The sequence below is a fragment of the Chelonia mydas genome, chromosome 5 (genome assembly GCF_015237465.2).
Source record: "Chelonia mydas isolate rCheMyd1 chromosome 5, rCheMyd1.pri.v2, whole genome shotgun sequence".
NCBI classification, from domain to species: domain Eukaryota; kingdom Metazoa; phylum Chordata; order Testudines; family Cheloniidae; genus Chelonia; species Chelonia mydas.
Window position 1 is genome coordinate 92,658,964 of NC_051245.2, and position 27,008 is coordinate 92,685,971.

Genomic DNA, 27,008 nt, shown 5'->3' on the forward strand with positions numbered 1-27,008 from the left:
TTCAAAAACTCCTCACTTCTATAGTCCTTTAGTATAAGAATCCTGCTGAAAACAGCTCGCACATTATCAAATTTGTCAACTCTTTTTTTATTTTTGTTTTAATTTTTAACCTCCAAATAGGAACTTAGCACAAAGTGTGTTTTGTATTATTTTAGTTTTTATGTCAGATAGGCCACATAATTATGTGATCCTGTGCAGGATACAAAGGCAAATAAAGAGCTTTATTCTTAACAGATGACCAAATAAATGAATTAATTAAAAAGAGAAAGTACTCCCACATGTATGATGGTCACAAATGGTCAGTGTTTTCTGTAATACTTTGAGTAGTTCCCCCACCCCTTTTCTTTTCTGTGTATTTGTTTGAAAATCAAATTATTCGTTACAAATTATTATACAGCAATTAACATGAGGTTTACAGGATGGAGCAATAATGTTTTCCATCTGTGTTCTTACAATAGAGAGTAGGTTTATTTTTAAAGGAAAACCAGGGTACAAGCAGTATTAGAAGAACTCTCTGTGGAAAAAGTTATCTGAAATTGTATTTGCCTGTTGGTTGTGATGTATGAGTGTAGGTTACCCACTCTTAGGTTTTCATTATTCATTTATTTATTATATTTAATAAAACCAATTAATAAATTACAATTACAATTAATAAAACCACATGTACCCAGTGTTCTAGATGTGTTTATAATTGATATTTTATAAAATAATACAATAACCACTAGTTAACCCATTATAAACACTAATACTCTTCCACGCCCCAAACACACCTGCGACTTGACCTTGCAGACAGATAGGTACATGCTTAACATTACACCCATGGGTAAGCCAAGTACATGCTTAGGTAGTTGCTGGATTGGGGCCTGAGATCTTTCCCACTCAGCCCATATTCTCCCATTCCTCCCTCCCCTTAAAAAAGTCATGTGAAAAAAGATTTTGCAGCGTGCCCTAAAAGTCAACAGACGTAGACTCTGTTGGATCAAAGGGTGAATTGTTTTAGAAGCATTGTGAACTTGAGCATCCCAGGTGATCTCAACTCTTTAGGTGAAACCATGGAGAGCAACTGTTTCTGAGACCTTCCTTAAGTCCAAACCATGACCTTGAATTTCACCTAGGATCAAATTGAAAACAAGTGTAACTTGTATAATATGCTCTTTGAGATGCACTACCATAGGCGCTGATTCTGTGGGTGCTCCGGTACTGGGGCACCCACGGAAAAAAATTAGCAAGTGCTTAGCATCCACTGACAGCCAGCTTCCCCTCTCCCCCACCCCTCCCAGTGCCTCCTGCCCATCGGCAGCCCCGCCAATCAGCTCCTCCTCCTCCCTACCAGTGCCTCCTTCCCACTGCGATCAGCTGTTCCATGGTGTGCAGGAGGCACTGGGAGGGATGGGGGAGGAGCAGGAATGGGGCAGGCTCAGGAGAGGGGGTGGAACTGGACAGTAAGAGATGGAGCTGGGGGAGGAAGAGGCAGGGCGAGGGTGGGGCCTTGGGGGAAGGGATAGAGTGTGGGCAGAGCAAGAGTGGGGGTGCAGGCTTGTGGGAGGGGGTGGAATGGGAGGGGGGTCTGGGGCTGAGCAGGGGTTGAGCACTCCTGGGCAAAGGAAAAAGCCAGCACCTGTGTGCACTAGTAAGCAAACAGGCAGTTGCATTTATCATCATCTAAAGTTTCCAAGTGAACTTGCGGTTTATCCCCATGAAGAGGTCACTGCAATAGTCCAGTCTAGAAGTGATTATTATAATTAGGGCCCCACCAAATTCCATGGAAAATGGCCTTGAAAAACTCATCATGAACCATGAAATCTGGTCTCCCCTGTGAAATCTGGCTATTGTAGGGGGGTCGCATATTGCCACCCGAACTTCTGCTTTGCCTTCAGCTGGATGGCGGGAGAGTGCCAGCTGCTGGGCCGGCACCCAACTCGGAAGGCAGCATCACTGCCAGCAGCAGGGCAAAAGTTAGGGCAGCATGGTATAGGGGGGTTGTAACTTTTGGGGGGTAGGGCTGGCCTTATGTGTGGGCAACGTGGCCAACTGCCCAGGGAGCCATGGCTGGTGGGGGCGCCATTCACCTCCGAACTCCCCTTGACACATACAGACAGCAAACCCACGGCCTCTTTAACCCTGAGTGCTGGTCCCAGAGCCGGGATGGGGGGAGCTGCAGGCACCCCAGCCGGGGGCTCCTACTGTGTGTAGGGCTCCAGCTGCTAGCCCTGGCTGAGCAGGGGAGGGATGTGTCTTCCTCTTCCCCAGGACAGGCTGCTCCAGGGGCCAGGTCAGAGCCACCTCCAGGAACCTCTCCTGGCTGCAGGAAGCTTCGCATCTACTAGCCGAGAGCCCAGCTCTGAAGGCAGGACCGCCTCCAGCAGCAGTGCAGAAATCAGAGTGGCATGGTATGGTATGGCCACCCTGACTTCTGCACTGCTGCTGGCAGTGGTGCTACCTTCAGAGCTGGGTGCCTGGCCAGCAGCCGCCGCTCTATGGCTGCCCAGCTCTGAAGGCAGCGCTGTCACCAGCAGCAGCGCAGAAGTAATGGTGGCAATACCCCACCCCCACAATAGTCTTTCAGACCTCCCCACAAACTCCTTTGGAGTTGGGACCCCCACAGTTATAACACCATGAAATTTCTGATTTAAATATCTGAATCTGTGAAATTTCAAATGTTTTAAATCCTCTGACTGTGAAATTCATCAAAATGGATAGTGCATTTGGTAGGGCTCTAATTATAACTATAAAACAATCCACATGTAAAGGAAAATGGAATATCCACTTTGCCAAGAGCAGATAGGGAAGGGAAAAAAAGCCAGTCTTACTCATTGTTACTATGGGGACTTCCAGAAATAACTTAGGATTCAGTGAGAACTCACAAAATTGCAAATTTGAAGTACCAAAATGTGGACAAATTCCATCAGACGAGGAGCAGATGTTACCTCTGCCATTTCCTTTAGTGGTTTCCTCTAACCTACAAGTATTGCCTTGGTTTTAACTGAGCTGAGCAACAGCTAGCCAGTTTTCATCCAGGCTCAAAGCACTGAGAAAACCTGTCAACTGCTCCATCCGGATCCAGTGAAATACAGACACGTGAATGTGACCCACATACTGAAATTTAAACACTCTCTCTCTATTTCTAACTGTTCTACAGGATGTGCTCATGCTAGCCTGTCCAATGTTAGCTTATACATATATTTAAAATTCTGGATAGGAACTATGGTTGCTCTTTACTGCACCTTACAGTTATTGTGCAGTGAATAAATCAGGGCTGGTTGTGATTGCTACTAACTTTGCTTTCCAGGATTTTTCCATGCAGTTAGTTGAGCACTCTCTGAATAACCCTCTCAGGCAAGGGCTTTGTGGACTGTGCATCACAGGCAATAGCAAGTGACTTCAAAAGGTCATCAGAGTGCTTTTTGTTCAGCAAAGAGATCTCCCTCTCTTCAGTCATCCCGACTGAAGCTAGGGAAGTCAGAGCCAGTCTTTCTCCATTCTCCACATATTCAGAAGGGAAACAGGGCTCAGCAAATTAAGCACTACCAGGCAGAGTGAGGACCTGATTGATGATCTCTGCCTTATGCCCATGCAAGTGTCAGTCAGTTTGCGTTCTGCTGTCTTCTAACTAGGTACATTCAGGATATAAGCCCAATTGATTTTTTTGGTAAATCACCTTCCATTTCTCTTAAAAGTCCTAGATACCAGAAAACAAAACCACACATCTCCTCTCACACCTCTTTTATACCAGTTTCAGAGTAGCAGCCGTGTTAGTCTGTATTCGCAAAAAGAACAGGAGTACTTGTGGCACCTTAGAGACTAACAAATTTATTTAAATTTGTTAGTCTCTAAGGTGCCACAAGTATTCCTTTTCTTTTTATACCAGTGTAACGCAGTTGATTTCAGTGGCATTATTCCTGATATGCATCAGTAATACAGGAAAATCAGGTGTAAATTAAAACACCTATCATCTTTCTTTTTTTCTTCTTCTTTATTTGTATATGGAATTATCTGCTTGTTTCTAGCTCGCTGTTTTTCTGATAAATTAGTGAATTTTTTGTAGGCAATTTTTTATAGTGTAGTATCTAAAACTCATTTTACAAACTTAGGGTGAAATTTACCCTCAGTTACGCCTGTGCAAGCTCATTGACTCCAGTGGTGTAATTGAAGGCAGAATGTGTCCCTCAGGGTCCTAAGCATGGCATCAATATTTCATACCTTTATAGTGTGTGACTGTAAAATACAAAGCTGCAAATTTTTCAGTAACTGATAAGCCTATAAGAACAAAAAAGATGACTATATATATATGGCACCTTTCACACTCAAGGAATTTATAATTGTATGTTATAATGAATGGTATATACTTTTTATTAATGAGATGTTGCTTCTTTATTGTATGTGTCCTATAGGAAATTTCACTATTTGTAGTAATGCAGACTTGCATATGTAGAGTTAATAAGTTAGATGAATTTTGGAAAAAGATGTATTTTAAGTATGAATGTTGACTTAGTCTGTGTGCCTTTTCTACTTCATCTTGTTTAGCATCCTTTTGAAAAAGAAAATTTAAAACATGTTAACTGTCTAATAACCATCTTTGCTGAGCATAGATTTCTGGAGTTTTCTTGGAACAAGAATCAGAAGATTATGCAATCTGGCAGAGGCAAATTAAGTTTTTATGGGGCTCTGGGCCAGGGGGCCCTTCCCAAATGGGGGCCCCTTCCCCAACCCTTCCGCCTGCAGTCCCCCTGGCACGCCTTCTGGGGAAATGGGATCGGGGCTCAGGGGCTTGCCCTGTCCCCACTCCCACCCCCCGGTGCTCCTGCTGGGAAGTGGGGGTCGGGGCGCGAGGCCTTGCCCCACTCTTGCCGCCCAGCGCTTCTGCTGAGGAGCAGGGGAAGCCCCCACTCCCCGGCAGGAGCGCCGGACAGGTGGAGCACGGCAACCCCCCGCGCCCCAACTCACTCCCCAGCAGGAGCACAGATGGAGCGGGCATAGCAAGTTGGGATGCAGGAGCACCCCAGTTGGCCACAGCTCCTGGTCACAGGCCTCACTGGCCCAGTGGCTAATCTGCCACTGCAAACTGACATGTTTTGTCTGTGTAACACTGTGTTGTGAAAATCAGAGAGAGAGACTTCTGCATTAAAGTCAGCTAGCCGGATGAGAATGTTGCAACTCCCATTAAGAGTTCTGCAAAGGGCATATAATTCAAACTTGCATTAGTAATTCAAGCCACTATGTTTCCTGTGCACTTTGCTAATTATTCTTAAGGTTTAAAGTGTTTTCAATAGCTCTTTAATTTGCTGTGGAAGGAAAAGATGCTGTTAGCCCACAAACGAAGATCTACACTCATACTGTATCTGTAAATGTCAAATTCAGTTAGGGATTTGGGGAGTGGAATCAAACTTTAAGTTATCAGAAGTAGGGATTCAGAAATATAGAAATGGTTTGCTGATGTCAGATGAAGTTATAATACAGCTCTATAATTATGAAGGCCAAACTGGAAATAAAAACGATTTAAATTTAATTACTGTTGTGAGTTATAAATGGATTTGGGCATAGGTTTGTGGCAAAAAGTCTATACTCGTGGTTCTCAAACCTTGTTTTTCGTGGACATCTTGAAAATTGCTGAGGGTCTCGGCGGACCACTTAATGATCTTTCCAAATGTTGTTTGTACCGTTAGCTAACTATTATAAAGTGCTTTGGATAAAAGCGCTATATAAAAAAAAATAATTATTAATGTTGTTTTGTTCTACAAATAAAAGCACATAACTCATATTTTAATATCAGTAGTCTTACCTTTCTAATGCAATGGATGTGCCCTCTCTCCCCCGCCACGGCAGCCCCTGAGCTGGGGCTGGGAAGGAGGGGTGTCTCTCCTGGCAGCCGCAGCCCTAGAGCTGGGGAAAGTCGCCTCTTTCTCTGGCCGCTGCATCCCTGCACATCCCAAATTCCCCCCACCCTCTCTTCTCACCCCACTGCCCCCTCCCACCTACCCCCTATTCACCGCAAGGCCACCACCTCACCTTACATGTGCATCTTCTCCAGGGTCCAGGCACCTAATTAGTGGAGTCACGCCTGCGCGGCTCCACTAATTCGGAGGGTGGCCCTTCGTTCTCTTGTGTGCGGCTGCCCAGGTATGCACCTTAGAGGGAACTATCCACAGACCACCTGAATGGAGCTCATGGACACTGTTCCCTCTAAGCTGTGCGCGTGTGCACGTGCACACAGATCCTAACCCTGTGCACACGGCGAAACACCGCGCACACAAAAAATGAAATTCTACATCGGAGCCAGGCCAAAATATCATTTACGGGCGACTTTTGACATTGTTCGCCCGCCATCCGTCAACACAGCCAGATTCTACTAGCTGGCAAAGCGGGGAAAGGGAAAGGAGGGCAATAAATCGTACCCCTCCCAGCCAGCATTTCAAACGTGGAACATTGATCACATCGGGACCCACACATCTCCTTGTAGTCTGTTCATTTGGCTGTGTACAAACTCAAGTACATGCGAATAAGTCAAAATGCCTGGCCGTAGTTGCTAAGGAACTGCAAAGATTTCCCAGAAATGAACAAAGGTAAGTGTTGTTTTCGTGATTGAAATCTTTCAAAGGCATTGGACTTCATACATTTACTCGTGATGTTTTACCATTTTCCCTGCGTTTTTTTGCCTCAGATGCATGGACGTGATCGGAGCTATGCACAAACTTCCAGTATCCTGATCTGAATGATCTCCTGTTTGCCCTTTTGTCGAGTCACGCTGTTAAGCGCATTGAAATATAGCCATATAATAAAAGTATTAATTTTAAATAAACCAATTTGGTAAAAAATCAATCCCAAAATATCAGTCTAGAGGTCTAAAGCGTAAAAGAACAGCGACTTCATTGAAATCTGGATGGCTGGATGAGACTATAGAGATGGTTACACCAAAGTCACATAGTGTAATGCTTGTTAAACTTTGTGAAATATTCACATATGATGAGGACAATGGAGTGGTTTGTGTATATTGTCGAGATGCCAGAGCTTCGGGAGAATTTTCAACAGGAAGAATGTGGAACGATGTATGGAAGTTGTATTTCTTAAAGCGTCATCTGTCAAGTAAATCTCATATAGATGGTGTAACAAGACTTAGAAACAAAAACCCTTCCTTACGGAGTGGATTGCTTAGCATGATTCTTGAAAGTCCAGCTGAAAAGCAGAGGAGGCACGTTAATCTTGAACGCAAGCACTCAAACCCAGAAGAAATCAAGGTACTTATTGACAGTGTGTTGTTGGCTATTTAAATGAACAGCTTAGTGCTTTCTGTTCAGGATATTAATGACCATATGGAAAAGTGTGTGTGCATACCAGCAAGCTGGAGAAGTAAAAATTATTCTTTTGAATTTCTTGAAATTATCAGCTTCATAGTCCAAGATGACCTCATGCATGAAATAGCATCGGCAATGTTTCATACTCTAGCTGTTGATGAAAGCACTGATATATTCATTAACAGATACTTGATACTCTACTTTAAATATAGATCCATAAATTCTGCAGACTATAAAACTTCGTTTGGTGGACTATTATGATTGCAAGAATGTGATGCTGTTTCAATAGTGTCTGCAATCAAAGAGTTTTATAAAAAACACCAACTTGATCTAATGAAACTGGTGATGTTCACATCTGATGGTGCCTCCGTGATGTTGGGCAAACTCAATGGCGTGGCAGCTCAGCTGAAACGTGATATTCCACACTTAGTCCAGCAACATTGCATTGCACTTGGGGATTTCCGATGCATGGAAAGAGGTCAAGCTGATAAGAGACATTGAAACCTTAATGAGAACTGTCTACACGGTGTTCTGTCGGTCATCCAAGAAAAAATGCAAATTTCAGGAAATAGTGGATGCTTCTGAATGTGAGTCAATGGCTTTCAGGCCACTCAGTGAAGTGTGCTAGTTATGTAGGTACTTTGCACTTCGAGCAATTATTCACAACTATAATCCTCTTCTGGAATACTTTGATCAAGGCAAAGATATTATTTCAGTTTCTAAATACTACCACAAAAAGCTGAATACCATGGAATACTGAATAACATTAGAAGTTTTGAATGATGTTTTGTCGGAGCTCGCTTCACTATCCACGCTGCTACAGAAACAGGGCCTTACACCTCTTGAAGCATTTCACCTTGCCCGAGGTAAATTAAACAAGATCAGAAGACAGTACCGTGGAGATTCAGTCTTATGGAGTGACAAAGTTAAGGCTCTCTTAGATATGAGCTCTCAAGAAAATAATTAAATTGATACCAGTTCCATAATAACTTTCATAAACATCTTGCGTGCACATTTGGCAGACAGTTTCCCAGAGGATGAAGTCCAGGAGTGGTCCGCTTTTGATTGTGCAGCAATAGTTAAGTGTGACTTCAATTTTGGAATTCATCAGGTCAAATCCCTATGTTCAAAATACAAAGACTTTCTTGCTGAAGAGATTGTTATAGTTAGTCAGTACAATGACTTCAAGTTTGCAGTAGCCAAAAGAATCAAAAGCCAATTGGTTTTAAGTTTCCCGGATATGGTGACATTTGCTCACCAGAACGAACAGTTTCAGGATCTTGCAAAGTTGATGGATATTGGAGGAACATTCCTAGCATCAAGTGCAGACTGTGAGCGTGGCTTTAGCTTAATGAACACTGTAAAAAACAAACTACGGAATCGTTTACAAGTAGATCATTTGGACATGCTGATGTGTATTAAGAGTTATCAGCTGGATGGAGGACTGATAGATCTGGACAGAGTTTATATTGAATGAGCAAAAGAAAAAGATCACAGGGAAAAACAGTAAGGTTAGTTTAGCAGTCTTTGACATTTCGATCAATAAGGAAATTAAAATGCATTTGTAATTACATATATTATTCTTGGCTGATAATCATTTATTGATATTTTTTAGGAACATTTTAAATTTAAAACACAAACTTTTGTTTTTCTTTTTTTACTTATGATGTCTCTATCCGAAAATCCATATAAATTGACATAATGGCATACGTATTCAATTGTCTTTATTACATGTTTATCAAAATCTTTTCGGGCATGTGTATAGAATGAAAAGTGAAAGTGGAAACCAACAGGCAGAAGCCTATGGACTGATAATGATCATGATTAATATGTGCTTGATATATGCTTGTGATTGTCTATAAAAAAGATGACAAAGCATAATGCTTAAAACTAACTTCTGCTTCATGAAGAATGGTTAAATTTCCTTTTTCTAAGTATTTAAAAATGACATTTGTAAAATAACATGGTGTAAAACTATTATCACAAATTGCAAATTAAAACTTTTTAAATTTATAAGCATTTTACTTGCTTGGGTACATTTGCCTCATGGCACACAAAGTTGAACTCTGCTTCAAAAATTTGCACAGAAGAAATTTTTTGTGCACACGGCCTGTCAAAAATTAGAGGGAACATTGCTCATGGACCACTGGTGGTCCATGAATCACAGTTTGAGAACCTCTGGTCTATACAAAATGTTGAAGAAGCATGGTCTAGTGTTTCAAGCACAGACTTGATAGTCTAATGATTTAGATTCTGTGCCCAACTATGCCAATGTCTTGATATAGTGACCTTGAGTGAGTCACTTGAACTTTCTGTGTGAAATCCTGGTTCCACTGAATCCAGTGGGAGTTGAGTGCCCTACACAGTGGACTAAAGGTTATAGGAGTGGCCACCTCCTCCCGCACCCCTCTAGCTGCTTTGTGTGGAGTTAGGCAGCTCTGATAATGCCTACCAGTTCAGGCCCCACATGTGACTTGGGCAGCCGAACAACTATCTTCCCCAGGTGTGTGGATCACTCTGGGGTTTAGGTGGGAGATAGGTGCCCAGGTGCCTAGAGGGAGGAAGCATTGTGCATGCCCAAAGGGAGGAACATAGGCGCCTAGGGAACTTTTACTGCAAAAATAAAGGTGCTAAGTGAGTTTAGGTGCCTACAGGGTTAGACAGCAGCTGAGCGTGAGTTTTGTAGAACATAATGGTGCCTAAAAATGGGATGTAAGTCTAAGTACCTGTGTGGATCCCACCTTCTGTGCTTTAGTTTTTCCATATTTACTGTCTTAAAAATATGTTATGAGATTTAATTAATTATTGCAGAGCTTTGAAAATTCCAGTTGTTTATTCACCAATGGGAAATTTACCCTGGTATGGGAGGACTAACCTATCAATTTCTGCAGAATTGATTTTTTTTTTTTAACAGAAGTGTTCCAAGGAACTGAATGTAAAATTTACAAAAGCACACAAGTAAATAAAACCCAACTATAAAGCATTATCTTTGTCTCCATGCATGCAGCTTCAGTGCCTATGCTGCGGCTTATAGCCAAGCAGTGGTAAAATTAGCAGGGCTCCTGATTTTTTCATTGCTGCTCTTTAGAACCCTGCAGGCAATAGCTAGACTGTACCAATCCTCTTTCACTTTCATCATGCTGTTGCTACTACTGTGCAAGTCTATGGGCAACAAGAGTTATGCTGTAGAACTGTTCACAGGAGAGGAGGAAGAAGAGTTTTACCACAGTTAGCTGAAACAATGCTGAACCCAGTTTGTACTGCCACTAAGTAAAGTCAGCATCGTGTGAGATAAAATTCTTCTCAATTGAATTAAAGCACAATAAACTTTTGCAATATAGAGAAGTTCTTTCAGACATAATTATAGATTTCAGGACTATGAAAACAATAATACAACTCCAGATTATGTTTCCGTAGTGGTTAAGCAGTTAAGGTTGAAACACTATACCAACAAAAACTAGGAAATTGAAAACAAAGGAGAATGCTCTCTCCTTAACTGGGCTCTTAGGCTTTGTTTTTGTACATTTGGCTTTCTCTTCACACACTTTCCAGTAATGTGGGTTTGTGTACAGCTGTACACATAAATAGCCAGACTTTTTCAGTTCCTATTACACCTTTAACATTCATGGCCCATTCAAAAAAAATCATACTTATTGTACATTAGCCTCAACTTGCATAACTGAAACATCCTACAGATTTAACAAAGTGTTTATACAGAAATTGTGAGTTGAAGCTATAAAACCCTAGGGAGCAACAAGTAAACTCATATGATGGAATGGTTGAGTTTGCAAAATAAACACAGCTAATATATTTTGTGACCGCATCATTTCCTTTCTCTTTTTCTTATTTTCTTCCAGAACCGAATGGAGGAAAGCAAAGCACTGTTTAGGACAATTATCACATATCCATGGTTCCAGAACTCTTCGGTCATTCTGTTCTTAAATAAAAAAGATCTTCTAGAGGAGAAAATTATGTACTCCCATCTAGTTGACTATTTCCCAGAGTATGATGGTAAGTAATATTGCAACACCAGAATTCATGCTCCAGATCATAGAATCATAGAATATCAGGGTTGGAAGGGACCTCAGGAGGTCATCTAGTCCAACCCCCTGCTCAAAGCAGGACCGATCCCCGACTAACTCATCCCAGCCAGGGCTTTGTCAAGCCTGACCTTAAAAAAAAAAATCTTGAGATACTCATTGCATTTACACTACAATGGTGATATGTGGTAAACAGCATTGTCTAAATTGCAGACAGACAGATCTTTCCAGTACGTATTGCTTAGAAATGTATTTAGTTTATATGGTACATAGAAGCTCGTAATGCAATAATAATCAACAGTTTTTTGCAGAGTTAATAGAATATGTACTTATGGCGTCAGATGATTAACTGATGGTTGGGAAGATGGGGTTGTAATGTACTAGATTTAAAAACATGAGAAAAAGAAAAAATACAAATGAAAACAGCAACTTCGAGAACTTCTAATCATTTCATATAGTCCACAACCTTGTAGCATTTTTTATAACGGCTATAGGAAAACAGATGGAACATCAAGTAGATTTCCTGATCCCATTAAAATCAATAGGAATTTTGCCATTGACTTCACTGAGGCCAGGATTTTACTCTATACCTCCATTGTTTGTGGGGAGTGCAACAGTATCTGTGTGATACTAAATTATTTGAGATTTGCTGTTGTGATTTTAGATTTATGATTTATGAGGGTTTTATGTCTTCAGAATGCTTAGATTTTTGAGGAAATTAGTCTCATGTTATCAGTGGACCTAATTTCAACCTAGCCTATAACTGTGTGCTTGCTGATCTAATTAAAAGAAGATTTTTTTTTTCTAGGAATTTAAGATGGAATTAAAATTTTTCTAGGAATTTGCTGCTGGTTTTGAACACAATGAATTTTTCGCCAGATATATACATAATCTTGCATATTTACATTTAACTTGGCTTTACTGTGCAAAAGAACATTTTTTAAAGAACTGAATATCTGAAGGGAACATGTCATAAGTCCTTTCAGTGCTTCAAAGAGATCTGTCTGACTCCTCCCACCCTTCCACCACTCCATTTTTATAATGGAGTTTCCTTCCTTCTAATTTGATGTTACTAATATCAGGTTTAATGTGCCTGTTCCAGAGAACATTATGCAGGTCACATACCAGTTGCTAAGGAAATTCGTAGGATATACATTCTGGAAGTTTTCATGAGGCGAAAGTGAAGTTATTTAAGGTATCTGAGTGGAGGCTTGGCTTGGAGTGGAAGAAAAGTCCCAGGTTCATCTGGTGAGTGGACTGAAGGGCTGCGTACTTAACCTAAAGGCTCCATTGTCCCTACCAGACAGTGAACAGCAGATTAGGCTACAAGTTTGCTGAGGCTTCGAAAAGATAGTATCTCTAATTTTCAAGACCGAGATCAGGAAAACACTAGTTTATGATTTGAGAGACCTAGCTCATGGTCCTGCAAATTGTTCTGTGCAGTTGCAGGGGTCCACTCATGTAGAACAAGGATAAGGATCAGACCATAGTTATTATTTACAATTCAGCATAATTTTAGTTTGATAATCCTCCATCTATTTGAAAGCTGACAGTTGAATAGTAATTATTTTTAGTATCCTTTCAAGCCTAGGTCAGCCCCACTTACTAAGATGTCCCAACACTTCCTGTTATAAGATCCTGTTTTCAGTTGTTTATAACTTTGACAAACTTTTAACTATTTGGGTTGAAATTTTCCATGGTAGGTGTCTGCCCCAGGCTGAATTTTTCTGGAAAATTTCAGCCCAAATGGTTCAGCCATAGCTAAAGACAAATCTAGTGAAGAATATTTTGCTTTGCCCATTGTAAAAACAGATCTGGGGACCTTTTTTTTGAGACTCTCTGGGGCCCCTACGCTTTGGAGCACACTCACAAATGCTGGTCTGGGAAAGCAGCAGCATGTGGTCACTACTCCTGCTGATTCCCTGAAGTACTGGCTGTGCAATGGATGCACATTGGCTACTCCAAGTTGGGAGTGAGTGTTTGGTCCATTTGCCTCATGTGCATATAGCTGAACATGCAGCCTGGTTACATAGACTGCATGCCCTTCTGAGAATTGCAGCCTTAATTTTGATTTAATAGGATAATTATTGTGTGTAAATTAAATAACAATTGATTAGTTAGATCATTAAGTTTTGTAATGTAACAACTTTGTAACAGAAGTGCATCAACTACAAAGCAACTGTATTTCATTATCAGCTAACATTAAAATGAATGAAGTTCTATCTGAGACAGTGTCATCTTAGTTTAGAATGTAATTCACTTAAACTATATATTAAAATCCTCAGACATAGCTGTAAAAGTAGTAAACGTTACAGTACAAGATTAGTTTTTTGTTTAAACATGAACATTGAATTACAATACCCCAAATACTGGTTAACCCTTTGAAATTACTGAAAGATTAATTATAAAAGGATTGATTTCTGTTTTGCTCATCCTTTGTTGTTACAGATTGTCCATTTCATTCTCCCCTTTAATAGGGTATCTTGGTGGGGAAGTGGAATAATTGGCAGGAAAATACTTATGCCCTCCTGAGCATAATTTTATCTCTGAAATTTCCCTCAATTTTATTTTAAAAGGTCCTACTGAGAAGAAAAGAGCAAGGGCATGGTGTCAGTTGATTTATAAAATAATCTTTTCCTATTTCTCTTACCAGATATCACAGACTACAACTTTCTTCCACCTACTGCTAGACATAGTAGGATTCTCTCTGACAAAGAAGAAGCTCATGCATTTGATTAGCTTTTGCAAAACTAACTTTCTTTTCTAACCTAACAGGACCCCAGCGAGATGCACAGGCGGCACGAGAGTTCATTTTGAAGATGTTCGTAGACCTGAATCCAGACAGTGACAAAATTATCTACTCTCACTTCACGTGCGCTACAGACACAGAGAATATCCGCTTCGTCTTTGCTGCTGTCAAGGACACTATCCTACAGTTAAACCTGAAGGAGTACAACCTGGTCTAACTGTGCCTAGTAGGCCCCCCAAAATTCCCTTCGGGCAATTGAAGATATACAAGAGGGACTGTATTATCTGTGAAAACGACTTGCATAATACTAATTTATTGCCGGCCTGGACTCTGTGAATGTTCACAGAGTTTGTAGTAAATATTATGATTTTATTTAAACTATATTGAGGAAAAACAAAAGATGCTGAAATACATTCACAGCATGTTTCCTCATTTTTTTAGGCAAAACCTTGTGACTCAGTGTGTTTTAAATTCTCAGTCATGCACTCACAAAGGATAGGGGGTTTTTTGCTATTGAGGGAAAATCATGCTGGTTTCCCCTTTCCCCGACTCTTTCTTTCTCACTTTATCCCCGTTCCTCCGCTACATTTTATTATTGTTTTTAAAGGTACAACGGCCTTTTTTCCCAGTTGCATTCCTTGGTAAACTGTTTTCTCTACAGTGATCTGATCAGGAAAATACTATCATAATTTAAGCCATCAAACATTCTAATTTTACAGTATGTACTTTTTCTGAAAGATCAAAAGTATTGATACTGTGATTTTAAAATTCTTGACATGGATATTTCGCAAACTGTCTTCACGCTGTGGGCTATGATACTGGGATCAAAAACAGCAGTTGTAATATGGATTTTAACTTTAGCTACAACGTGGCAAATCAGAACGATGCATAGAAGACAGTAATGAAATGACTAAGGCAAAATGGTAACGTGGAATATGATAGAATTTCTTTTTAATTGCCATGTGTCTTTCTTTCTTTCTTTCTTTCTTTCAAATCATAGATGCCAAATAAAAATGCCATAGACACTACATTTTCCCCAGCGGCTGCAGCCTGAAACAGTGTTTTTTCAGGTTGGTTTTGTTTGTTTTATTTTTTGGTTTGGTTTGGTTTGGTTTTTTAGTAAGCGCTTTTCAAATATTTTTGACCACAATTTAAACATTATTTTTATTGTATAAAAAAAAAATTCATGTTGCCAAACGTGGCTTTTTATAAAACCAATAGCTTTGAAACGTAAGATACTAATTGAAATGCCAAATTGATTGATTGGGAAATGGCCTGATTGAGACAATTGCCAAATGATAAAGAATTAAAGTTTTAGCTCATATGTTCCTTTTTTTTTTTTTTTTTTTTATAGAAAATGTTCCATTTTCAATGCCAAAAACAGCAGCATGAGTGAAAATGCTGCTGGATGCATCATGCACATGTGTATTGTCTACACTAATTTAAAGACAATTTTACTCTGTCCTTATGTCAAAGATAGTATGAGAGTACAGGGAACATTTTCTGCAGAAACATCAAGGCACCTTTAGTTGTGAAACCTGAAATTACTGATGAGTAATCATATTCAGGACCCTGTCTTGATACAGTTGCTTGTTAATTGATTGACAGATATCTAATAGGCTTAATACAAAGTATCCTCTCTCAGTGTTCCATAGAAAGATTTATTCATGTAAATGAAACAGCAAAGATCTTACTTTTGAACTCCAAATGTGCAATTTTTTTAAACAACAAAGACAGCACACACATTTATGAGGTTCTCTTCTGCAGGTTGGGTTGAAAAAACTTTTTTTAACAAGTCACAAGACTGCTAGCAAGCTGCAGAGAACTCAGAGGTCTGACATGTAATTGGACTGATTATCCACAATACCATGCAGCACTAGAGTGCACTTACGTAGAAATTGCTCCTTCAGAGCAACAAAGGGGAGGGGGAAAAAGAATGGCTTACTAGTTGAGTACCAAAGTTAACAATAAATACTAACGAGATGTGGTTCATCTTTAACCCACCCCCCCAATGCAAAACAACAATAATAACAAAAATTGTAATTTTTCTCCCTCATGAGACACCGTGTAATTTAAAACTGGTTGTAGGTATAGTGCAATTATGAATGCTATAATCATTGTACATACATATATATATATATATATATATATATATGGCAGCATCCATATTGGCTTTGTAATCATTAATTTTTTGGCAGATTGAATGTGCTGTATTGATATGTATCTATGTAATTGTATTGTATGTCTTATAGCTAATTCACATTTTAAATAATGTTATTTTATTTACTTTTTTAAGAGAGAAGAATGTAAATTTTGTCAGTTTATTTCTGACTAGGGATTTTTTTTATTTACAAAACAAAATACTTTACTATAGTACAGAGCGGTACTAGCATCATGCTGTATAAAATCATTTGTACATTCCTGATTAGAGGTAAATTGAAAACAACACCCAAAGGTCACTCACTCTCAAAATAATGCTTGATTTTTGACAGGGCTTTATACAGATGTAGAAACCAGCTTTGTTAGAAGAACTTTTGCCATACGATCTAGGATTGGAATGTGAGCTCTTTAATATATTTTTTTTTGGAAAATGCACAGCAAATTAGTCTTACCTCTCTGATGACTTTTATTAGAAAAGTGAATTTAGAAACGATTGTAGCCTGTTGTACAAATGTACTAACAGTTATACATCGCCACTTCCCTAAAAACACCATATGACAGAATATAATACAGAAGTCCAATGGAATAGTGTTTGAAAGGTTATGAAAACCTTAAATGTAACAAAACAAAAAAAAGTCATCGGCGTCCATTGAGTCAAGCTATTTTATTTAATAAAGCTACAGCACGTAGATATAGAAGATAAAAAGTGACACTGATGTTCTAAATGGACGATCAGAACAGTTAGTCTTGTTATATATGGCATTATAAAATTGCTCCTGATTTTCCACTGTTGACTCTGGGGTACATGATAATATCCCTTCTTTTAAGATGGGAATAGATTGACCATCCCAGATATGGTGATATAAATGGAATTGTGGCAAATAGAGGCCAATGGAGCCTAAAGGAGTTTTTTTGTTTTATGGGATTTTTTGGCAGGGGCTTGGGATGGAGTGGGAGGGGAGAGTTGGTTTTAAGTTTTGTATAAAAACAAAAACCAAAAGTTTACTCATGCTTTGTAGTTATATTGTGATTGCAAAACTTTTCAAGAGTGTGTGCCACTGGGATACTTCTGGTATGTTTTAGGTAAGTTGAACCTGTGGCAAATGTTTAAATCATTTGAGCATGTTCTGGGGAGGGAAAAAAAAATCTTCAAAATGCCAAGGCAAGCTTTTCATGAATCACCTAACACAGCATTGCAGTATGCCAGTTTACAAAAACATATTTTCCTTTTTAAATGACACAGCTGTTCCCACTTGCAATATATTCCTTTGCTGATTTTGGGTTTGATTTTCTTTGTCAATTGATGGTTTCTACTATGCCTTATAGAGCAGAAGTTTGTGCCTCTAACATGAAGCTGAGGGCAAAAAACAAAAACAAAACAAAAACCCTTTCAACTTTGCCAAAACAATGTGATTTTGCTGAATGTCATAAATGGGGGAGGAGGGAAAGAAAACCTCTTGGGAACCTATGTATACTAGATGTTCACTAGCACAAGAAAGCTGTAATATGTATTTTACAAAAACCTTAAACTTGCCTTTTTCACAAATTAACTGGCACTATCGTGAGGGATAGAAGATAATACAGCTAGAAGGGCAGTTTTACTTTTTATAATTAAGACTATTTTGATTGTCAAGGTGTATGAACTGTAATTTTTTAATCATACTGCCACATGATTGTGAATCATAATTTGTTTAAGTTTGAAAGTTGAGAAGAGACTTTTTATGCTGGATATCAGTCAGAATTGACTGCATGATTTGCAAAAACTTTAAATGGGGGGAAAAAGGGCTGCATATTAAGATACCGCTAGACTCCCCGCTTTTGGTTGTAAGATGCAAATGACCTTCAGATTACTCACTCTCATGATCCTTCCCTTGTTTTGCATTCCTCACAAAAGATTGAAATAATAGGAAAACACAAAAACATGTTAACCCACTTGAAAAAAATAAAATGTACCCAAATAATTTATTATATGTGCTGCTGTTCTTGAAACTCTGTATAAGGGTTACACTGCATACTAACTACTACATTAATTTGTTTAACTAATGATGTGTGCACAATATGTTAACGTGGCCTACCAAAGACCTACCTCTAGTTTAAAAACCAACTATATAGTCCACATGTGTCTTTGGGATTTCATCATGTTGTCACCATCTGACTAGAAAATTAAAGTGGCTTCATTGCATGAGGTTAACTGCTGTATTTTGGACATTTAGACATCTGCTTTTTTTGTAAATACAATTCTCGTTTTGGGCATAATCCATACATTTTACAGTTTAATATGCACTAATAATTTATGTCCTTTATCCATGTCCTATGGTCAATTCAGTAATGATCTTGCCTACCAGGTCCTCAAAACCATATGTTCAAAACTGCAGGTTTTTTCTCCTCACGCTTCACACAGCATTTGTTCAAGCATATGATTTTGAGTTACATCAAACAAAAAAGAAATATAGTTTAAGTGTAAGTAAAATCCCACTGAGTCATTGCTTTGCTGGTTAGAGGGAATACTATAACTCTCACATAACTTTAGCTCTAAAAAAAAGTTTTTTCAATTGAATATTAATGTGATGGTGGGGAAAACATTAGATAAAATCAGCCAGACACATCTGATTGTAAGGAATTTTTTTTCAAAGGATACTCTAATCTACAAGCTGTTGCTGGATTCTTCACATACCAACCTGGAGGTAGTCCTTATTTGACCTGAATATTTAGGGGGTTTTGTCAGATACATTTTTAACTTACAGTATTTAAAAAATCATACTTGCTGTTCTTAAAATGTCATTCAAATGCATGTATTGTCTGTTGTTTGGGGATGGGAACTAGTTTTTGACAAAAACTAATGTTGTATAAATACTTCCCCCAAATGATCTTGCTGGTTAAAAATACAGTATTTTTGGCCATAATTTTGTACTAAAGTATCTTCATTCCTTGAACTTTGCTTCTCTTGAAGTACTCCGCTTATTGTTCTCCTGGAATGCTTTTTATGATAATGAACATTGGAATAAATCTTTTTATTCCAGTGATTACTTTTTTAGACTGTACATATTTTATCCTCATTAGATACAGTAATCTCTAAACATGAAACTTCTTGCATATCTCTATTACAAGCAGAAATTTCAAACCCTTTAAGGCTAGTCTCTCTGCAGTGGAGAAAATCACTTGATGATATTACTAAAGATTGATTGGCTTATGTAAAACAAAAACTTAAGAGGCAGTAAGGGAAAGAAATAAGATATTTAACCAACATCCTATTACTATAAAATTAACAAAATCTGCTAGGCTTCAGTATGAATTCTTTTAAAATGGGTTGGCTGAATTTCAGTGGTACAGCAATAGCAGACATGTTTCTCATATCAGAGCTGTAGCCTGTTAGTCTGTATCCACAAAAACAACGAGGAGTCCAGTGGCAATTTAAAGACTAACAGATTTATTTGGGCATAAGTTTTCGTGGGTAAAAAACCCCAATTCTTCAGATGCATGAAGTGAAAATTACAGATAGAGGCATAAATATACTGGCACATGAAAAGAAGGGAGTTATCTTACAAGTGGAGAGCCAGTGTTGACAAGGCCATTTCAGTCAGGGTGGGTGTGGTCCACTCCCAATAATTGATGAGGAGGTGTGTCACCTACTGACCGCTATACTTACCTACATGCCTCCAGCTTCCATCCAGAACACATCACATGTTCCGTTGTCTACAGCCAAGCCGTAATATACAACCACATTTCCTCCAATCCCTCAGACAGAGACAGACACCTACAAGATCTTTATCAAGCATTCTTAAACTACAATATCCACCTGGGGAAGTGAGGAAACAGATTGACAGAGCGAGGCGGGTACCAGAAGTCACCTACTACAGGACAGGCCCAACACGGAAAATAACAGAACACCACGGGCCATCACGTACAGCCCCCAGCTAAAACCTCTCCAGCACACCATCAGCTATCTACAACCTATCCTGGATAATGATCCCTCACTCTCACAGACCTTGGGAGGCAGACCAGTCCTCGCTTACAGATAGCCCCCCAACCAGAAGCAAATACTCACCAGCAACTACACACCACACCACAGAAACACTAACCCAGGAGCCAATCCCTGTAACAAATCCCATTGCCTACTCTGTCCCCATATCTACTCTAGCGACACCATCAGAGGACCCAGCCATATCAGCCACACCATTAGGGGCTCATTCACCTGCACATCTACTAACTTGATATATGCCATCATGTGCCAGCAGTGCCCCTCTGCCATGTACATTGGCCAAACCAGACAGTCTCTATGTAAAAGAATAAATGGATACAAATCAGACATCAGGAATGGTAACATACAAAAGCCAGTAGGAGAACACTTCAATGTCCCTGGACATTCTATAACAGATTTAAAAGTAGCCACACTTCAACAAAAAAATTTCAAAAACAGACTTCAAACAGAAACTGCAGAGCTACAATTCATTTGCAAATGTTACACCATTAATTTGGGCTTGAATAGGGATTGGGAGTGGCTGGCTCACTACAAAAGCAATTTTCCCTCTCTTGGTATTGACACCTCCTCATCAGTTATTGGGAGTGGACCACATCCACCCTGACTAGGGTGACCAGGTGTCCCGATTTTATAGGGACTTTTTATTTATATTTGGGGCTTTCTCTTATATAGCCACCTATTACCCCCCACCCCCCCATCCCCTGTCCTAGTTTTTCACCCTTGGTATCTGGTCACCCTAACCCTAACTGAATTGGCCTTGTCAGCACTGGTTCTCCACTTGTAAAGTAACTCCCTTCTCTTCATGTGCCAATATATTTATGCCTCTATCTGTAATTTTCACTCCATGCATCTGAAGAAGTGGGCTTTTTTTACTCACGAAAGCTTATGCCCAAGTAAATCTTTTAGTCTTTAAGATGCCACCCTTATGACTCCTTGTTATGTTTCTCATAATCTTTTTGATTGTCTAAGGGATGACAAGCATATCAGAGTGACATTTTGCTTTTCAACTTCTCTGGTTAATACTTAAACAGTGACCAATAACTCACACTTCTATCAGAGAGGAAGTGGAGTTCCAGGCCATTTGTAGAAATCAGTTTTGCTCTAATATGTGGCTGTTTAAATCTGATTCTTAGAATTCCAATAGTCTGCCTGACTGAAGTATTCAATGAATTGCCACTAATTTTTCTAATTATTATTATTTATTTATTTATTTTCCGTAGTGGAATGTAAGGAGATGGGAAAGTATGAAGAATAATGTAATATTCATTTATATCACCCTTATAAAGATAAGTTCAGCAAGAAGAGCCCTGTAATTTGTGAAATTTAGTTATACTGGATACAGTACACGCAGAAGTGATATCCATCTGATAAATTTAGCACTCATCAGTGCAGTTTATCACATACTTATGACCATATTACCTGATCACTAATCCATCTCCCTGAACTTACTCTAACATTCGAAATGCTTAGGGAGCTTCAAACAAATGCCATTATTTTAAAACTCAGTCTTCCACAGAAATATGGAATTTCACCAAAAATTGCATCTATTAAGAGGCCCAGGCTGGGCTATTGTCAGCCTTTCTATAATCAGAATGTCATGACTTTGTCTGTGGCCCTGCAGGGCTAAAAATGGAAACTTTATTGGGAGGGGGAAATTCCCAATAGGATCCAGACATTATTTCTAGTCCTGCGAGTGCCTGAGATATCAGATTTTAAAGGGTGACAAATTTATATACGGAAAAAGTATGCTAGGCTATTTTTGGTAATACGTTATCAGTTGGACTGATGACAACTAAGGACCTTGGTTTTAGAGGTGGAGTAAAAAGAACAAGTATCCTAATAGAGTTTTTAGAATGCTAAAACATTTCTAAGAAACTTTATATATGACGTATATAGAATGCATGATGGTGCTGTATAAAGGTTTTATCTGCACTCATTTGGGATGATCTGGACAGCTCACTCATGGTCTTGTCACTTCTGAGTAATACGACCATCCAAAACACATACAACAAAGCCTCTATCAACACACAACATCCTGCATGTATTCTCTATATGTAGCATACTAACACGGTAAGAATGTTAAATAAATTCCTATAAATGCTAAGGTATGTCAGAGGAAATAGCTTAGCCATGAAAGTGTCAGCTTTGAAAAAACTAGGTACTCTGGAACCCCAGACTGAAATCCTGGTACTTGCAAATCAGACTTTTCATCCTTCTGAGGTAGATGATATTGAATTCCTGTGCTTTTTAGGTCAGACCTTAAAAACTGAGGGCTTGCCTGTCCTCCTTAGGCACATTAAAGAACCTATGGCACTCTTCATAAACTGTAAGAGTTTGTTCCTGTGTCCTTCTCCAAAATTTCCTTTCCCCCACTCTTTTGTGTAATATATTGATTAGCTGCCTCCTTGCACCCCCGAGGAAACATTTTTACAGTGGTGCTCTATGTGTGTGGTTGGTGAAGCCATTTCTGCATTTCTCTGATCCTTTTTTCTTCATCTTGATTTCCTCCTTTTTCTTTTCCTATTGTTATCAGGAAGGGCTGTCTTGCAGAGGTCAAATCAGTTCCAGCAGTGGTTACAAAAGTGAAAGGACTTAAAAAACAAGGTATGGGTTTAAAACAAGGGATAAGACAGGATCAGAAAGTTCCTCTCAGTAGGGGGTTGCCCAAATTAATTTTGTGGGCAAATATCTCAGAAAGACAAAATCTTATAGCAACAGTTGAGTTACGATATAAGTCACCAAAAGATACAATGGGTCAAATTGTGCCTAACCATTGTCATATGCAACCCCAGTGAGAGCACAATTTCAATGGAGGAGTATATTTACCACAATGTTATTGAAAATTTACTTTTCTTCTATAGTCCTCTTACCTAAATGTTTCATAGCCTCGATAGTAGGCAACCAGTTGGTTAAAGATTGATGATGAAATTGAGAGAAGTATTAAATTGACAATAAGTTAAATGTATTCCCACTGACATAAATAACTAATTACCTTTTAAAGTGCTACTCACAAAAGAATTGCATGCAGTAAATGTTTACAGATATTGCACTTGTATACATTTATTATAAAGCAAATAAGTCATTCTATCATAAAAATAAACTTCATTTACCTCAAAATGCAGTATTTGAATCAGAACCGGATTTAGGGCTTGGAGTGCGCGAGGCTCAGGGTGCTGTTTTTGTTGTTCGTGACAAAAGGGAAAATAGATGGTTTGAAGTAAAATGTTTCAAGTATTCCATATCTGGATTCATTTTTCACTAACGTCCTAGAATGTTCTGGACTTTTGTAGAATCTCGTGGAACCTTCCAGACTTTCTGAGAACTACATTTTCCTTGAACCTCCTAGACTGTTGTCTGCCATGCCCTCACAGAGGGCATAAGGAGCGGGGTGTCGCCAATCAGTCAGTGAGATATAAGAACAAAGTGATAGCCCAGCTGCAATATTGTGAACCTTTTTTTATTGTGTAATTGTGAAAGTGTACTTGTGTTTTAAGACTTGAAGACTGTAAGTAGCAACTAATAAAGGACATATTTAATGAGATGCGAGAGATATCTATCAGACCCCTATCTGCACAACAATATAAAAGAAATACTGTTACTTCTTTTGCCATACTTAACACATAATGTTTTATGACTTTCTAAGACTGCAGAACATAGATTTTTGCTTTCCCTATTACTGTCTGTTTTCAAGAGCTCAGTATAGGAAGCAAAAAGCTCAGTTGAAATCTAGTCTGCAGCAAGGGGCAAATTTGATGGGAAAATATCTGAAACAGAACAACATAGATCAGGCTATAGGCAGTAGCAATCGTCCCAGGACGGAAGAAATTGAGGAGCGAAGTTTAAATGACGGAAGTCCTATTACTAAGGCATTAGCAGATTTACCTGAAGAAAAGGAATGGAAATGTGAGGAAAGTGATGGAGAATCATCCAGTTTTCCTGGCAGCATAGGAAGAGTGATGATAAAGAAGAATGTGGTTTACATGAAAAAGAGAGTAATGACAAAGAAAAATATGGTTTACATGAAAAGGAGAGAAACGATAAAGAAGAATCAACCTCGCATGATGACAGAAACAGCAGTGAGAAAAATTGCATGCCACAAATCGATATATCAGATCCTACTTTATGGCCAGTGATCCTAAACAGTGTTGATATTGATTGTACAATTTTGAATGGGCCAGGCAAAATCGAGCATATGACATTTCCAGTTAATGAGCGGAAGCGACACTTGTCAAAGTCACAGACACACTCAAGAACGGTGAGAAACTGAATCAGCATTGGCTAGTTTATTCAAAATCAACTGCTTTTGTTGCAAAATATTTGACAAGAATGCCAAATCATTGCTTGCACTTTCTGGGTACAATTACTGGCATAACTAAGCTGATGCTCTGAAGCAACATGAAAAGTCACCCAGCCATTTTAGGCCTACTCCAAATGGATGGAGGTCGAGTCCAGGCTCAAGCTGAATAAATGCATAGATGCAGAAGACCAGTGCATTATTAATGCAGAAACTCAGCATTGGAGAAACATACTTGAGCGTCTGATCTCAATTACCCTCTTCCTTGCAAAGAATAATTTGGCTTTCTAGGGGCTCGTCGGATAAGTTGTTCACTGAACATAATGGTAATTTCCTTGGTTTGGTAGAGCTATTTGGGAAATATGATGATGTCATGCATAAGCACCTATGTCAAGTAGTTTATAAAGCTATGGACCATTGCTACAGCAAAACAATTCAAAATGAATTGACTGATAGCAGTTGTAGTTTGGAACAATATCCTGTCCCAAGTAAACATTGTAAGCAAGGTATTACAAACTCAGTCGATAGACAACGCGACGACTACTACTTTGATGAGAAGCTGCCTTGATTTCATTGTGGCCTACAGAGACAACGGATGTGAAGATGCCATCACTGCTGCCAAAGAAATGGTGGGAAACTTAGGAGTTGAGCCTGTCCTCAAGGAAACTTGTATGCATTGGAAGAAAAGACAGTTTGGTTACGAGGGCAGAGATGAGGTGATGAGATGCTTGGAATAAAAATTCAAGAGGGAGGTTTTTTGCTTGCTTGTTGACACTGCTAGAATGTCCAGCAAAGAAAGGTTTAGGCAAATGAAACACCATGACAAGACGTGAGGGCAGGGGGTTGTATGACCTTAGTGAGCTGCCAGGAGACAGGAAAAAACTCTTGAACAATTGTATGGACCTTCACTGGACGCTGACACATGGGGAATGTTTGGATGTCAATGATAAAGACCTCTATGTTGAATTGGACAACATCCATCGTGTTTTGCGACACGGGAAGCACTCGTCACTCCAAGTTCTCCAATTCATTCATGATACAGCGCTGAAGGATACTTTTCCTAATATGTGGATAGATTTGAGGATTCTGTTAATGCTGCCAGTCACAGTGGTGAGTGGTGAATGCAGCTTTTCAAAACTCAGGCTTGTCAAAAAATATCTTTGATCGATGATGGCTAATGAGAGACTGACATCGCTTGCTATTTTATCACTTGAAAATGCCATTTTGCCAGTCTTTGGATCTCTCTGACACTGTGCTTCAGTTTGCAAGGGCAAAGGCAAGAAAAGCGACCTTTTGAACTAAAGGACTAGAATTAACATTCTAAGGTTGTCACTTACTGTAACACTATTTACACTAACACTATTTACTGTACTGTAACACTATTTAATACTGGTCCACCCAGTGTTGGTGGAAAGTTCAATTTCTTGATGTTAGTACATTTCAGTTATTCATAATTAAAAGGTTTCTATAAGCTTAAAGGACATTTTTTTTTAATTTGCCTATATACAGCATTAATAAATACAGATTTACAGATCCTAGTGTGCACATTTATCGTCTTATATGACCGGGATAAATCATGCATGCAAAATGTGAATCAAAGTCATGAAATGGGCTACAAATGCAATAAAAAATAAGGAATTCAAAAGTTTAACAAATGGAGGGGGTGCCGAAAATGCTCCTCATCTGGCGTGCCATTTGATCTAGGGCCGGCTCTGATTTGAATTCTCTTAAAAATTATTAAATGAACATGTATTCATAAAATTGCATGTACGTACTGTTAATGGTTAGTTTATAGGCTAAAGGTCAAAATCAACCGCTTATCAGATTTTTGAGTATTTTTAAATGTATATTATGGAAAATTAGATTATTGGTCAGGATTTATATCAATATTCTGATTGTTACTCTTCTAAGTGGTTCTTTATTATACTAAAATATGGCAAAATCCAAGTTTCTTAGCATAGCCTGATTTGGTTTAGTAAAAAAGAATAATCTGCTTCTGCAAGGTGCAATGTAGGAGCCATGATTATGGTGTTTTGTCAGATAAATTTTTAACTTTTAACCTACCTAGCTTATCAGATGGTTCAGCAGCCGTGAGTAATTATTATTGTGGAGCAGAAGCCACTGTGACAAAGTCAGGCTGGGCAGCTGTGAGAGAGTGGTGGAATAGTAAAAGCCCTTTTTCCTATAAACTGAGAAGGGATTAACTCTGGTTAGAGGGGAGGAGAAACAAAACGCTGCATGGCTGGTGGCAGCAGGGAGACAGGCTTCTCCAGAGAGAGAAGCTGCTCCCCAAAACCCCCAAAGTGGAGCCCCTGATTAGGGGATGGACTGATGTACCCTGGGACCAACAGCGGGACAACACCACCCCAGCAAAAGGGGGTGGGGCGGGGAAGGTATTCCCTTTTTGTGTTTGTAAATTGGTTTATTTTTGTTTGGTGGAGGAACCGTCCTTGGGCCTGCCTTGAGGCCTACCTTGAAAGTACTGATAAGAAAATAC

At 39.1% G+C, this 27,008-nt stretch overlaps 1 protein-coding gene across 2 annotated transcripts in view; it reads left to right on the forward strand.

Annotated features, from left to right (window-relative positions):
• Window positions 1–19,141, forward strand: part of GNAQ (G protein subunit alpha q) — a 227,368-nt gene extending 208,227 nt beyond the window's left edge. For both annotated transcript variants that reach the window (XM_037901809.2, XM_037901810.2), the window contains exons 6-7: window positions 11,147–11,300; window positions 14,105–19,141. In XM_037901809.2, the coding sequence (XP_037757737.1) occupies window positions 11,147–11,300; window positions 14,105–14,295 (345 nt within the window). In that variant the 3' untranslated portion in view covers window positions 14,296–19,141. The remainder of the gene's footprint in view (window positions 1–11,146; window positions 11,301–14,104) is intronic.
• Window positions 19,142–27,008: the final 7,867 nt, after the last annotated feature.